Here is a 16,079-nt window from a genome sequence, read left to right on the forward strand (position 1 = left end):
AGTGGGTTTCGTCGAACACTGATCTGAACAGAGGTGCCCTCCCCAGCCCGAGAGCGAAGCTGTTGGCGGAGGCGAAGTGACTCCGGCGTGCCAAACGCCTTCGCCTGGACACCGCAGCCCTTCGGACGCAGCCACGACACCAAACAGCGGCACTCACGACAAGAACAAAGAAGCCAGGCTGTTCAAATGTTGGAGACGGGCTAACAGCGACTGCCAGGGATGGGTCAGAATTCAGCGGGTCACAAAGCAAGCAGAACGGATCTGAAAAATGGGATTTCTGCCCTTTTCTTTGTTAAAAACGTCCACCACCCACTTCCCCAACTCCTTAGACATTGCTACATTTAAAATCTTTCACACCACAGAGCTAAACAGTGGCCAACAGGCTGTAGATATTAAAAAAAAATATATACCCAAAACAAACCACCCTAAGAACTACATCTACAGAATGCACATCTTCCCATTGATTGACACATGCATAACGAGTCGGTCAGTCCCGGGATCAATCCAGCTCCAGCCTCAGCCTCAGGCCGTTGCCACCAGGGAAGGGGCTGGGACTGACCTGCTCCTCGACTGACAGCACCGCGGCCTCGGTGGTGTCAGAGCACAGGGCTGAGGGCAGGGGCTCCTCACCCTGCGAGGTCCAGAAGTCCCACGGTCCAAGGTTAAACCTTCAGCCCAGGCTCTCCCTTCCCTCAGTCCGAGCTGGGAGCGCTCAGCACTGGATTGCCACCCAACCGGTGATAAAAGTAAGGATTTCCTACGTATCCTTGATTAAACCGGTCACGTTTCTGCCTAGTGCCCAAACACCAAATAGCGATCTCTAATCCTATAACCTAAAACGGGCGCTCAGGTTCTTTTCAAAGTGCCAAAGTTCTCCACGTGTGTCGGGTCAGGCAGAGTTCATTCTAAAAAGGGTTTTTTTGTATTCTCCCTGAACGAGTTCTGAGAAAAGCAGACATCTAGCTGAAGCAGCGGTCAGTCTCTCACCCACATGTCCTGATTTCATTACACAAGTGAGGTATTCTTTAAAAAAAAAAACTAAATAAACTAAAAGGAATCTGTTTTTTTTCTCACTCTAACCCTGCCCACAGCCCGCGCCAGGAGCGGAGCTCGCTGCAGTCCTGCTTTCAACAGAAAAGAAAGAAGTTTAAACTTAATTTAATGAGACATCCTGCTTGAAAGGAGGTTATAAATCTATCTGAAGACTACGTTCAGCGTACTCCGGTACAACTGAAACAACAGCATTGAGAAATGTAAACTTTGAGTTATTCACAAGCTTAAAGACTGAAGGAAACAGCATTTCCTATTGCTGAAATGTCCAAGGGGTTGGTTCCTAAGCTTTGGAACAGCAGAGAGCGGAGGAGCAAAGCCCACGCCAGACCACAGTGCAATCGCTGGCCTTCTCGAACCGCTCCGCTCGGTTTGGGAACAAGCTTTTAATCTGCGCTACCTCACGTTAGCACTAAGAAGAATCTGGATTTACCGAATTTGTGGATTCTAAGAGTATTCCGTGACACCAAGCCCCTCTCCTTTATTACACGTTGCAGCTGAAAAAAAAGCCAAGCAGATTAAAAAACCCTAATTCCTAGGCTGGGAAAGGGTCAGTACGAGACTCACGCGGGTTAAACATGCTGCCCAATGCAGTTGTGTGCGCAACCTAGAGTCCCAGGGGGGGAAAAAAGGAAAAAAAGAGTTTAAAATGCTGGTACAAGTCCTTAGGTTGCCTGTCACACAATACATTTAGACCGTACAGATTGGCAAGCCGTTCCTACACATAACACCCAGTTTCCAAGCTTATAAAAATGTCGTAGACAGGACACCAACAGTGAATATAAAACAGTTAAAAATAAGCCTTAAAAAAAGCATGGAAGTGCGTCTTTTCTAATTAGCTTCAGAAACTGCCAAATTGTGTGTTCCGAAAATGACACGAGAACGTTGGTTAAACTCATGCACAACCCTCAGCTAGAAAATTACACTGTCAGGGGGCTTAAAAAACCAAATATTTATTGCCAAAGTTAAACCCTCTTATGAGAAAAAAGTTTTAAAATCACTTAGATTTATCAAACCACACAGCAGCATAAAGTGGGCACTTTTGTAAAAGTCTGCAAAATACCTAAAAGCTAATTTTTTTTTTGTTGTTTTTTATCGTTTTTAGAGGGGGAAATGATGGTTCAGTACTTGTTACGATACCATGGCAGTATTATTTGTAACCATTACAATTAAAATCTACTGACAGGCATCACTATCTGGTTATATTACACATTCACAGAACAAGAACCACCGATCTGAACTCGCAGTATAGTGCAATTGCTTCGCAGCCGAAGTCTGCAGAGATTAAAAAGAGAATTAGTCAAACTGACAAAAACTGCAATACCTGTGAAAGTTATGTTTGTTAAAAGGCATTTACAGTTGTGAAGTCTAAAATCTCCATTAAAAAAATCTATGGCCCCACACGATAGAACGATTACATTGAACCAGAATAAAACGTTTTGCCATCATACACGTACTCACTAAGCAGGGCATGAAGACGGGGAATCGGTCGTCACGAGGAACTAATGGGATGAGAAGAGAACTTAAAAATGACAGCTAGCAAAATATTCAATAGAAACCTTGCGTGCCAAGTCCTTTAAAAATTTCAGGATGATCGGCCTTTTGCGCTTTGAGGTAAAAATTCAGTCCAATGCATCAGAAAAGACAGTCTGTGAATCTCTACTACGTAAAACAATGAAACAAATGGCTCAATTGTGTTGGTGCATCAGACATTGCTGTGAAGCACAGGTTCAGTGCGACTGTCGGAGCTGCTGGTAGCAGGCAGTCTGAAATACCGTGGGCCCTAGTGACAGCGGTAGGCATTCCAAACGTTTCAGGACTGCATGGGTTGTTGGTTTTGCCTCATCTTCCCAGATGCTCTCAAGCAAAATACATCGTATGCTGAGTATCGTGGTGGATCTGCACTGCCTTCGCCAGCGCCTGAGGATCACGGCCGTTGCTCTGTCCTGACACGTGGCTGCCTTCCGCGCTGTAAGAACGCAGACACACACAGAGAGAGCCGTGAACAACTGGGCTACGTAGCACGTGATTCCAGTCCGTTAGGTGGCTACCAAGACGAGGAGGCGCAGTTTCTTACCTGTCATGATCCTTGTCCACAAGATGGTACCTGGCCCTAAACGCTACCAGCCTGGCGTAGTACGCAGGAGCTGGAATGGAGACAGATCGCGTACAGCGGACGTAGGTGTGACACAGCTGATAGGTCAGCAGCTGTAGTTCGTCTGCGGTGAAACAGTTGTCATCCCACAAGACCTGGTAGTGGGAGGGCCGGCTGGTTCCCTGCGGAGAACAGATAAGCAGTTCAGCCAGAGCGCATCCACGGGACATGGAGGGGCTACAAGAAAGCTGGGGAGGGGCTTGTGGTGACAGGATGAGGGGGAATGGGTATAAACTGGAGAGGGGCAGATTTAGACTGGGCATAAGGAGGAATTTCTTCACTGTGAGAGTGGTGAGGCCCTGGAACAGGTAAGTTGCGGCTGTCCCATCCCTGGAGGTGTTCATGGCCAGGTTGGATGGACCTTGGGCAGCCTGATCCAGTGGGAGGTGTCCCTCCCCATGGTAGGGAGTAGAACTGGATGATATTTAAGGCCCCTTCCAACCCAAACTATTCTACGATTCAATGAAAACCAGAGGTGAGATCTGAAGGCTGGACTTTCTCAGTGCCAAATGGGCACTGAACTGATGTAAGCACGAGTCTGCCAAGCTATAAACAGCAGCAACGTGACTCATTGGGACAACCGTAAGGAGCACAGCAGAGCTGCCACATTACCTGAATTCCTGCATGGCTACAGAGGTAAAAGTCAAATTCAGAAGGATGTGTGATTGTGCTGTCCACAGTCGTGCCTGCTGGTACGTTGCCGCTCTTACCCACCTATTGAGGAAAGGTTATTATTAGCCCACGGTTATTTTGGAAGTGACCCAAAAACACCTCCTAAAGCGGGCTCTACTCAAAACTGTTTGAGAATTTACTGTTCAAAAAGGTGGAAAAATACTAAGGTTATTTGCGTGGGAGGAATGAAAATGTTCTCTGTGAGTTCATTTTTAGAAACTCCACCAAATCCAACTGGTGCGTCATCAGAGAAAAATACAACACTTGCTGGTACCATTAAAACTGCAGAGTGGGATAAAGCCTACACAAGTAACTCAAGATCTGAAAATGCATCCTCTCTGAAATAGTCTATTCCATCCCCTGGTTTGTGCTCGTACCCCAGAGATTAGCATTTCTTATGTAAACCCAAGGTCAATATTTTTCCTAAAGAAGGTTCCTCAGTTGGCTTGGGGCAAGTCTTGCATCTCAAGACAGAAGAGACACCAAATCAAACACCCAGTTCAGTTTACAGCCAGGAAATCCTGGACTAAACCAACCCAGGCTACAGCTCCAGACACAGAAACAGGGATATGAAGCACACCTACTCCAAAAGGGGCCGCGAACAAGCTGTTCCATCTGACCGCTCGATCTAGAGCAATAAGGTTATTTCGGTAGAGAAAGCACGTCACTGCACTGCTACCACTCCTACGGGTCAACTCCGTTTTAGTGGGTGAGATGGATTCCACCCCACTCAAGCAAACGTCTTGCTTTCCTGTTGCCATCACCTCCTCCTTATGTAGTCAACATTACTTGCCCTTTCAGTTTTGTCAGCACAGAATAGTCTGGTGTGATGCCTTTTCTGCACAACGATGTAGGTTATCCCCGGTCTATAATCTTCTTCCAAACTAATACAGGCCTTCCGGATCGCTATCAGTTCTGGCCAAGCTACCTAGAAGTAGGAGATAGAACTATTAGGTGCTGAATTCAGCGCATATAATATTATTTTCATTTTTTCTGTGTACAAACACCACTTTTTCAAGGAATGTCATCAGACGGGGAAACTGTACATTGTGTTTGCCCAGGAAAATTCAATGAAGTTATTAACTGTCCCCTTAATAAGTGCAATCCACATAAGTATATAGATATGTATACATTTTCAAAGGCTTTACACAAGCAACAAGAAACAATTACACAATACCTGCTTCATCTGCCCTTCTGATACTCCCCCTCTGTAGTAAATAATCCGCGTGGGCTTGAAACGAGTGGATTTGTAAAACTGGATCAACAGTTCTCGCACCATGTTCGTCAGGTCCTGTATCACCTCCTGGCTGTAGAGCAGCTCCTGGGAGGTCTCCTGACGGGAGGTCTGCACGCGCACCGTGGCGCAGTAGCGGCTTGGATGGCCGTCCATGCTGCCCACCACAGCAGCTATGGAAGGCTTCTTTCCATCCCCGGCAGGAGGGTGAGTGACATCGGCTCCCAGGAAGATCACTGGCTGCTGGAACACTGAGGGCCTGTTTAACATCATGAAGGTTTATTAAGTAATAAAGAATAACAATGAGCATAGAATGATTAAGGTCAGAAAGGATCTCTAAGCTCATCCAGCGTAACCGTGAGCCCAGCCCCACCGTCCCTGCTAAACCATGTCCCCAAGTGCCACAGCCACATGCTTTTTGAACCCCTCCAGGGAAGGAGACTTCACCGCGGCCCCGGGCAGACTCTGCCAGGGCTTCACCACTCTCTTGGTAAATGAGCTTTTCCTAATATCTAATCTAAATCTCCCCTGGCACAACCTGAGGCTATTTCCTCTCTTTTCCCCTCTGTCACTTGGGAGAAGACACCAATACCCACCTCACCACAACCTCCCTTCAGGAGCTGCAGAGCACAAAGAGGTCTCCCCTCAGCCTTCTCTTCTTCAGGCTACACAATCCCAGTTTCTTCAGCCACTTCCCATAACCTCCGTGCTCCAGCCCCTTCCCCAGCTCCATCCCCCTTCTCTGGATGTGCTCCAGCACCTCAATAAACTAAATTGTCAGAATCTTTAAAGACCAAGTTCTCTGCCTTCCCTTATAGTCCAGAGAAAAAAGAAAGCAAAAAAGGAAAGGACCAAAGGCAAAGTCAGAAGCATTTATCACAGGGCACTCTTTCTCACTCCTTTCAGTTTGCTTAAGGAGGTAGCAACAGGAGAAGGCAGACTGAGCCAACCCAAAGAGCAGGAAAAAGAGATGGAAAAAAGAACACTTGTGAGCCCATTTCCAGGCACACACTGCTGGCTGGCTCTAACACCAGAGATCATCCCTAGCACAGGGCTTATGAGGCAGGTTCTGAAACCAGAAGCATCCCTCTCTGCCCACTTCAGCCTGGGGGTATTTCTAGAGCACATAACATTTTGAAAGGTATCATTTTAGCAAACAAAACAAAATGACACCGTTCTGCCTGACATTCCAGACTTCAAGGAGAACTTTAGATTTAGTCTCACCTTTGATGAGGTACGAGCACATTGTTGATTCCTCCAAGCTTTGCGTTTATCTTCAGACACAGGTTGGACAGAGTTTGTGGTGAGGTCTTTACCACATTCTTTACCTGAACGCACTGAGTAGCCATTCCTAGAAGTGTGTCTCCAACCCGCTTAACTTCAGCTGTGGCAAAGACAAGTCAGTGGCTCCAATTATCGGAACAGTCAGGATTTCCACCTGCTTTCTCTTTTATTTTTTCAAACATCATCATAATTCATAGAATCGTGGAATGGTTTGGGTTGGAAGGGACATCAAAGCCCATTCAGTCCCACTCCCTGCCATGGGCAGGGATACCTCCTACTGGATCAGGGGCTCCAAGCCCCATCCAACCTGGCCTGGAACCCCTCCAGGGATGGGGCAGCCACCACTGCTCTGGGCAATCTGGGCCAGGGCCTCCTCACCTTCATCGTGAAGAATTTCTTACTAAAGTCAGATCCTTAAAAGTTCACTGACAAGAGTTCCGTTTGCTCTTTAGTAAAGTACTCCAACCAGGCCTGACAAACTCACCTCCAAAACCCCCTTTAAATAGAACGTATTGCCTGTGGTGTCTCCTTCCTACGGATAAGGCAACCCTTATCCCAATAAGATGCCAACTTGCCCTACAATTACTACAACCAGTTATCACTTCACAGCCTCTTCTCCGTACCGTACACGGGCGTTTTTCCAGGCAGAATCACCACGATCAACTGCAGACCAACATAAGTCAGTTTTAAGTGTTTAAACATGGGCTCCACGCTGTCTGCACCCTGGGCGTATTTGCAGAAGCAGGGCTGGCCTTGGATCGGCATCCCTGCGTCCTTGGAGATCTTGCGCAGCTGGTCTGTGAAACTCCTGTAAGTGAAATATAAATGGATTTGGCTCAGCCTTTTCACTGCGTTTGACTTTGCTGATAATTTTATCAACGAGATCAAAGCTATTTCAGCTGTATCACAGCACTTCCAGTTTGGCACTGCAGTGATTATATTTAGCAGTGCTATCACTATAAGAAACTCGCTAATAGGATCCTAATCCTGTTTGAGGACATTTCATAAGCCTCAGTTTCTGTAATTTCAGAAACCTCAGGGAAACAAACACACGTCTGAGGTGAACATTCCAAGGCAGATTCCCAAAGTAACACTGGTGCTCCAGTAGATTTTTTGACTCAGTCACCAAACTTATCTGAGCGTTAATGCAACTACAATTTTTGCTGAACGTTTCAGTGGTTCACACAGCCTCTGTCTTCAGGATTCTGCAGAGTAATTTGAAGGACAGGAGAGAAAAGGTAGTCTGTGTTGCTTGAGAGGCAGTAAACGTTCAGAAAAAAAATTGTTATTTGTAAAAATAACAGAATACAAGTGGAACACAGCCTCCAGAGCAGGAAACATAGCCTCAGTGGCGAGGGAATCGATGCTTTTCCTAGCTGGCCCATTACGTTACAAACTTTTCCACAGTCTCCTCCCAAACTAAATAGTTAAGACAGTGCACAACTGTCATTTCCTCTTTCTACTATTAATCGCATTAAAATCAACTTATATTGCATAACACTGTTCAGAATTAAGAGGAAAATAAACCTTGAAAGAAGTATCCTGAACAAATAGGAAAACACTTACTTTAGTAAGTCTTCCCTGCACTGTTTTTGAGGAGCAAAACAGGCAACAGCCCAAACTTTAATCTCAATGCCAGCATAGAACTGTTTCCCTCTCATGTCCCACACACCTTGGTTTGGTGTGGCCACGGTCTTGTTCTAGGTGAAAACCAAAGGCAAATTAGAAATCAATCGCTGCTTTGTTTTGACTACAGCTGAACACAAAGGAGGCTTTATGAGAAGATACACAGGACACTTAACAAATTTAAATAACCTCAGGACAAGGTATTTTATAAGGCCTGGAAAACTCACCCTGCCTCCGTATTGCAGCATCGGTGCTGGCAAAACTCTGCCTGTCAGCTCCGTCATTTCATTGTGGACAACGATACCGAATTCCTTCAGATATGGATCAGGCCCACCAACCATACTGTTGCTTTTTACCTGGTGACAAGAAAAGTATTCATGTAACTACCCCTAACGCTCCAGGTGCCTCTGCCTCTTTGTCCTGCTCTATCTAAAAGGACTGGGTTTAGAGAAGTCAGATTCTTGAACCTCTGCAGCCATTCTGCTTGCCATTACATAGGCTACGGTGTTTCTGGAAGAGCCAGAAGTGAACACCACAGACGGTTTAGCTGGAACAAGCACTTACGAGTCTGCTGATTTCTTCCTGTCGGTCCGGTGCGGACCTTGCGGTTGCCTTTATCATGGTTGATGTCTGATTGTCCGTTAGCTTCTTGATGCACCGCTGGCCGGCCACGATGTTACAGACCTGCAGAGGGACAGCGAGAGATGCTGTGACACCGAGTAACGAAGGGCACACCGCGGTGTGAGAGAGAGTCAGACTCTTACCTCGAGCGGTAAGTACGTGTGCTTCTGTTCCTGTCCGACTTGGAGACAGGGAAGGTGCGGGTATTTTAGCTGCAGACTGTACTTTTGCTTAAAATACTGAGCTACTGTACACTCCATGGCCTGCCCATTTTCCAGCTGCAGAGGAAACCTATGAAAGACATTTGTTTTGGTTAGACTTTTCAAGATTTTTTGTGTTTTATTTAGGAGAAAAACTATTTGGAAAATCTATTCCAGACTAAAACGCTGGAAACACTTGTTTTCCTTAGCTACTGGACCTCTTATCGATGAAAAAAAATTATACTATACATTGAATTTTTCACAGCTATTTTAAAAATTGTAGCCTTTGGTGACTATATTGGAAGGCCAGGATACAGCTTCAATTTTTGTGCAGAGAAGAAAATAAAGCACTGGTCTAAACCCACACTATTCCTCTCCTCCACTAAAACCAAACACTCTTGTAAGGCCACAAAGCTCCTTTGCCTCCAGAGTCAACTGCTCTTACCTAAACAATATACCCGATACATCTAACGTGTTCAAGTATTTTAAATGGTCAGAAAGGGCTTGTGTACGTACGTCTGATGACTGGCTGGTCGCCGAGTAACATTGCAAACCCGATATTTTCTCTTCATCTGGCCACAATGGGTAACCTCTACTTTTAGACCTGAAAATCCAACCCAAAAGTCATCTCAATAAATGCAGGCAGAGGAGGCTCGAGGGCAAGAAGGGACAGGCCAGCTTCCCAAGTGCAAGAGTTTCAACACAACTCAACACGAGCAGGTTTCCAGTATTTTGTTGCAGCAGCCTTAGAATAAAAGCCTTTACCTCTGATTTCTTTGGTAAACTTGACACGCTGGGAGTCCGTCAGAGGCTTGGTTTGTTCATTGATGTTCTGAATGTCCAAGACCTCACACATGAACTCAATGATAGGCTGGGCACGATAGAAAGCAGTTGCTGATACTAAGATAAAAAAAAACAAAAATAAAGAGGACGTTCAATTTAGAAGCAGAACAAACGCCGTTATATCAGTGAGACAGAACTTCCCACATACCATCAATGTTGAGCATCATGTTCCACATGGCAGGCCGGACCGACTGGTGGAAACCGAACCAGACCTCCCTGCCACCTCCCAGTGGGTGGTAATAACCTTCAGGGGGAGAGAAGAAGGAGCGACCCACAGGTGTGTACCTGGGGAAAACAAGGAAATGAATACTTTGATCATTCCTTTCCGATAAACCTTTTTACATTCATGCCTAAAGCATTTAAGACATAGTATGTTAGAACTGTTAGAGGTAACTTAAGGCAAGCACACAATGCCTTTGCCAGCAGCGCAGCTGGAAAGGCTACAGCAAATTCCTGTCAGAAACATGACCAGCAGATACAAGGCCTGAGTTCAGATCAGATTTCCCTATTCTAGTGCAAATTTGTAAGGCAGGTGTAGAATTACACAACCTCATCCCTTATACCAAGGGAAAGCATAACAGCAGTAGAACAGCAGCAAGTAACAACCAATATGAACGTTAGGACAGATCCAAGATTACACCAGTCAGGAAGGCACGGAAAGGACCCACCTCATGGAGGGAAGGTGCCGTGTGATTACATCAAGTGCCTGTACAGAATCTTCGGGAACTTCATTCAAGTGCCCTGCCAGAGCCTCCAGCAGCAGCTGAAGGCTGACAACTGACACCCACTGGATGGATACTTTAAACGTCTGGTCCTTCCCCTCTCCTGGAAGCGTCACCTCCATGTCCACCTGACACAGAATTAAGCACAAGCTTTTGTTACGGGTTGCAGACTATCACAACACTCATCAATGTTATGTTTTTCTCTTCTGAATCTGTATTTTTTATTAGTATGTGTAATTCTCTTGAAATATAACAGGTGGTTTCCTCAGGATTTCAAAAGCTTGTAATCTATTCATCTGAGAAGCTGCACTGAGGTAGCTGTAAGCCTAAATTTTAAGCAGTAATTAGTGCGGTGACATCAAAGCTCTGCAGAACTGTGAGTCATTTTTTTTTAAGTCAGCCAATTAATAGCAGGAGTCTTGAGAACCAAATGGGAAGGCAAGGAAACCTTTTGGTCAAAACAAGACTCACTGGGAAACACAAATCTCAGAGTCCTAGCACAATCCTCGGGATCATTCTCACACAGCATCAACGCAAAGCATAAATGTGACCTCATCCCAGGCATTCCTCCCACCCAGCGCTGTACAGCACCAACCACATCCCAGCGGAGAGGAGCAGACGGGGCGGGTAAGTTCTGCGTTGGGACTCGTTCATACGGACACGGATGTGTTAGAGCTGAGTGCTGGAAGCCCAGCAAGCGAAAGGCCCGTGTAGCTGCTCTGGTTGCTGACAGCATTGTGCCACACGTTTTTACGGAACAGGAGGACATATCTCAGCCATGCAGCCAAAAGCAGAACAGCATATATGTCATCTACAACTGCTTTATCATTTAGCAACAGAATAAGGGGTACAACAGAGAAAAAGGAAGTTTCTATCAGGGTGAAGAAAACCAAACCAAACCTACTCGCAGCCGAAAGAGCCCAACACACTCTTTCACGCTGTCACAGAAAAGTTCTCCAACGAAGAGACCCAAAGAAGACAAACGTCAGTAAAACACCAATGAGTTCCTGGAGATCTCTGACTGGCCCTGACTGTTTTTTCTGAGACCACACCAAACCCTGTCACAGCATTTGGGGTTTATGCCGATAAATGAACACTCTTCAAATGACACTGTTAACAGTTTTCCCACAGGAGCTTAAAACAGCGGGTAGTACCACTTACTCTGTCCCGGCCAATAGGTAACGGGTGTGCAGTGTACATGTTCCGTTTCCCATCGTATCCAGGCTGTCGATCACCAAATATCTGCATCTTGAAGTGTCTCACCATAGTATCCACCACCTCTCTGCAGAGGATTGAGTGAGTTATGTCGAAGAACAGAAAATCCAGCAATGGTCTTCAAATTTAAAATTGCTTTTTCACATTTTCTTAAATGAGCAAGGCAAGAGAAACAACAACGATCGGAACAGACTCCAGTCAGCACCTGGAGTTCTAAAAGTCACCTCCAGATGAAGACACACAAGTTTCAGGGGTCTATACGGAAGGCAGGGATACAGCCAAAGCAGGCAGTGGCACCTGGAGAGCCGCTCCCACACCGGAGCAAAGGGAAGCAGCTGCCCTGGGGTAAGAGGGGATGCTCTGGGCATTCATCCACTGGCAAAACATGCGTGTGCAGACACTACATCGCTGCTGTCAGGCCCGCAAGCTGAATTCCCTCAGCCGCTCACACGCGTCTGCAGAACAGACTGTGGAACAACTGTCAGGATGTTCACTCGCAGGCTGGGAAATAAAACCAGCTGCAGTGCAAGGCTCAGGACGTTTCCTAGAGCCTTCCAGAGTACAGGCCAACTGCAAAACACCTTTAGAAAAACCAAGGGAATATTGTATTACAGTTCATTTAGAGATTAAGCAACTGCTAACCACAGCATGAACAGAAAAGGGCCTTTGATGAAGAATTCCGGGACGTAGTTTTCTTACATTAAGACATGTGCGCTCTTTAATTGTTTTCATTACAGAGCTCGTACCTGTTCACTCTTCGGGGGCGCTTTTCTGGTTTGATATCTACGTCATAGTGATAAACATCGATCTTGGGGATCTGAACCTGGAAATGATTGGCCAGGAGGCGGATGGGTTTCCCAACGGTTCCCAGGCCTGGGCGACGGGGTGGCTGGAAAAGGCTTGCCGGGGGCCCTAGGGAAGTCAAACAAACATGTGTGAGACGTAACCCATCACTCAGCACAGCATCCTTTCCGGTGGGCTCCAGCTGACTCTGACAGGGCAGAAATCCTAAGCAGCTTTCTGAGGCTGCAAACGGAGCGGTTCCAAGTGGCTCATGGCATTCCAGCTGCTTGGAACTGCCAGGTGAAAAACTGTATTCCCTGAAGCACACACAGGTGAGTGCCTCAACGTGGTCTCAAAGCATCAGTGACATTATTTGTGGGTGCGAGCTTGACAAGAGTCCCTTGATGCAATGCCACCACCTACGTATTATGTAATTTTATGTAAAATAAAGATAAGCACAACCCTACCACCGTTTCTAGAACCAGCCAAAAGCCATGCAGGCATCGCCTTTTTCATTATTTCCACTACAGGTGGATGATAAATCCTGATAATTAAATACTGATACCCTCTGCATACTTAGGACACACATCCCCAGTTTTCACCTGAAAATGTGTATAAACCTGGAAATGGGTAAGGGATGTTTTTATTCTAAACTAAACTCCTATTTCCGTATTGGATCTAAGCTAAAACAGTTTTGTTGTTTCCTTTACATCATGGGCACATCACTTTTGTTAACAGTGAAATTCTTTTTCCCCTAGAGCACAATTTCAGCCAATTCCAACACAAAGAATGGAGTGAGGAAAAGTTCAAGCTGTCTTCTAGAAAGCAGAAAGACAGTTACAGGTTCCTAACAGAGGCAGAGAAGACAACTTATTTAGGCAAAAGTAAGAGCTTCAGGAAGAGTTCTTGGGAGGAAATTACTGGAGGCTTGAAAAAGCACTCACAGGCAAGCTAGTCACCAGTGAAGCCTTCAGTTAACTTCCTCAAAGTGTTAAGATCTGAGATACCGTGTTAACGAGATTAAACAGACTTTTTGTTTAAATCTACCGCAGCCTCAGCTGACACTGCACATAAAGCACACTGAATTAGTACATTTTCACGGGGTTTTGTCTGTATCTGCCAGTGCTCAGCGTGATCAAAGTTCCTTCCCTCTGTCATAGGGCAGCAAGGGAGAGGGGGATACGGCATTATAGTAAAAGAATGCAATAATAAAGTGATCATAAAATGTAGGGCAAATCTGGTATCATCAGACTGTGCCAGCCTGCCCGAATCCATTCAAGTCGAAGGCTCGCAGTTTATACCAGGAGAGAAGAGACGTGGATCAGCCGTGGGAGGATGGAGCTCGCGTTTGGGTACACTTCAGGGTGCGGCAATAAACCTTAACACTAAACCTGGAACCAAACCTAAGGAGCTTTTCGCACAGGGTTTATAACGTATCCACGTTACCAATGAAAATTACCACTCTGAGGACACTAAGCTTGGAATATTTTTAAGCAGCAGGAATACTTGGAGCATGTCAGCAGCTGTAGCCCACTCAACACGTCAGCTGCCACAACCTCCTACACGACACATCCCTGGCTCTGCACCTGCCTGACCGACTGCGATCCATCCAGGAGCTCCCAATACCATCGTGACACCGGCTGTGGGGCACAGGCGGCACTTCACAAAGCTACCGCTGTCTTGACAAGCGTGAATCATCAAGGGCAATCAAAGTTTGCTGCGCTTATTTGGATGCTGGAGAGATGATCCATTAATCCCGCGCTAATTAGCCTGAAGTAAGTGCAGGCACTGACCTCCTGCAAGAGATTAAGTGACAACTATATTTACCCGTTTTCCTCTCTCGTATCGACAAGTTCTGTAAACAGGCACAGCAACGCTGACCTCAGCCAGTTTTGATCAAAGGAGATAAAACTTACACCTCCTCCTTTCTAAAGTTATTTCCCAAAGGGATATAACTGTTTTCCCACTCAGAGCCAGGCTGAGTCCCACTGACTGTATTAATGATTTTCACTTGATCAGCCAGACCAGGGTTATGTGAGCCGTTACTCTCTCAATTTCTCCTTCTCTGCGTCAATTACAACGGAGCACTCTCAACTTTAGACAGGAAGCAGTTTCACAAAACTAAAAGAGGATCTGCTCCTATGGCTGGTAGTTGGAGAAGTCATGCTGCATCACACACATACAGCAGCCTCTCCACATCAGCTCCAAAATCTGGTTATTCTGGAATGGCAACTTTGTGCCAAGAAATATCCCCTATTGCACCAAAATCAACACGATGTCAATTAGACCAACAGGTTCATAGAATTGTTTGTTTGGAAAAGATCTTTGAGATCAAGTCTAACCGTACCTGTCCACTACTAAACCAGATCCCTCAGCACCTTGTCTGCTCGGCTTTTAAATACCTCCAGGATCGGAGTCTCCACCACTGCCCTCGGCAGCTTTTGCAGTGCCCGAGAACTCTTTTGGGGGAACAATTTTTCCTGATACCTAACGTGAATCCGATCGGGAACTCGATGAATCTGAACCTTATTAGAAACCTCACTGGGAACTTGATGGATAAGATGCCACTTAAGTCAAGAAATACACCTTGTAGACACCTGACAGATGGATTATCACAAGCAGGAAAACGCTGCAGGCAAAACATCACTAATATTTGACCACAGTTTGCTAAAAAAAATATAAAAATACACGTTATTTTCTTAAAGCCTCCCTTTAAACTGTTAATAACGCCTCAATGTCACCAATCAAACTTGCTGTCACGCAGCTGACAGGCCTGGCGTGCCAGCGGGAGCGTATTCCCGGGATCCTCGCTCTCTCAGGAAGTCAAAACCAGGCTGGGACGGAACCCCCGCAACCGGCGAGGCTTTAGGGGCGCGGGTGCTGCCCTGGGGGGGGGGCAAGGACCGGCCGCGGGGCCTCTCAGCCCGCAGCCACCGGGCCCCGGCCTGCACCGAGCGGCGGGGACAGCGCGGCCGGGCCCGAGGCCTCGTTCCCTAGAGCTGACACGGCCCGTGATGTCCCCCTCCAACCCCGCCGTGATCACCGCCAACCGCTCCGCGCCGCCCCCCCGCCCCGTTCTCACCGGGTCCCAGCGCTTCCATCGCGGCGGCCTCGCTGCGATCCCCGCCGCCCGCCCCGGGCCCCGCCGCCGGCCCCGCCGCGTAGCGCTTGATCTCGGGAATATTGGCTGCGGGGGTGGGAACGGCGAGGAGGAGGAGGAGGAAGAAGAAGAGGAAGAAGCAGCGGGGAGCGGTCCCGGTGCTTCGCTTCCAACCCCCCCGCTTCTCCTCCTCCTTCTCCTCCTTTCCCCTCCCGGAGCGGCGGCGCAAACAATCTCCGCTCTGCGGCGCCGCTGAGGCTGAGCACGACCCGGCGTGCGCGCTCCCGCCGCCCCCCGAGGAGGACGAGGAGGAGGAAGAAGAGGAAAAGGAGAAGGAGGAAGGCGCGCCCGCTCCACGCTGCCCGGCGCCGCCGCCGCCGGCTCTTTCGCGCGCGCGCCCGCTCGCGCCAAGCCACGCCCCCTTCGGACGCGCGCCCCCACAAACCCCACCCCCTTGACGTGCGCCGCTAAGCCCCGCCCCCTGGACGCGCGCGCCAACGGCCTCCCCCCTTCAACCGCCTGTTGATGGCGCCTCTCACCCCGCCTCAGGGCGGCTTCCCGCGCTTTTTGTCTC

At 47.4% G+C, this 16,079-nt stretch overlaps 1 protein-coding gene across 1 annotated transcript; it reads right to left on the reverse strand.

Annotated features, from left to right (window-relative positions):
- Nucleotides 1-1,029: 1,029 nt before the first annotated feature.
- LOC104065370 (protein argonaute-4) lies at nt 1,030-15,909 on the reverse strand. Its single transcript, XM_054086665.1, has 18 exons — nt 15,488-15,909; nt 12,369-12,534; nt 11,569-11,689; nt 10,354-10,535; nt 9,834-9,970; nt 9,608-9,742; nt 9,359-9,446; nt 8,786-8,933; nt 8,586-8,705; nt 8,249-8,377; nt 7,962-8,095; nt 7,019-7,203; nt 6,336-6,495; nt 5,055-5,370; nt 4,671-4,805; nt 3,818-3,919; nt 3,128-3,327; nt 1,030-3,019 (listed from the first exon to the last, which is right to left on the reverse strand). Exons 1-18 carry the CDS (start codon nt 15,504-15,506, stop codon nt 2,911-2,913), a joined length of 2,586 nt encoding a protein of 861 aa, XP_053942640.1. The 5' UTR covers nt 15,507-15,909; the 3' UTR covers nt 1,030-2,910.
- Between the last annotated feature and the right edge of the window lie 170 nt (nt 15,910-16,079).

This window comes from Cuculus canorus, chromosome 22, assembly GCF_017976375.1.
Source record: "Cuculus canorus isolate bCucCan1 chromosome 22, bCucCan1.pri, whole genome shotgun sequence".
Classification (NCBI taxonomy): Eukaryota; Metazoa; Chordata; class Aves; order Cuculiformes; family Cuculidae; genus Cuculus; species Cuculus canorus.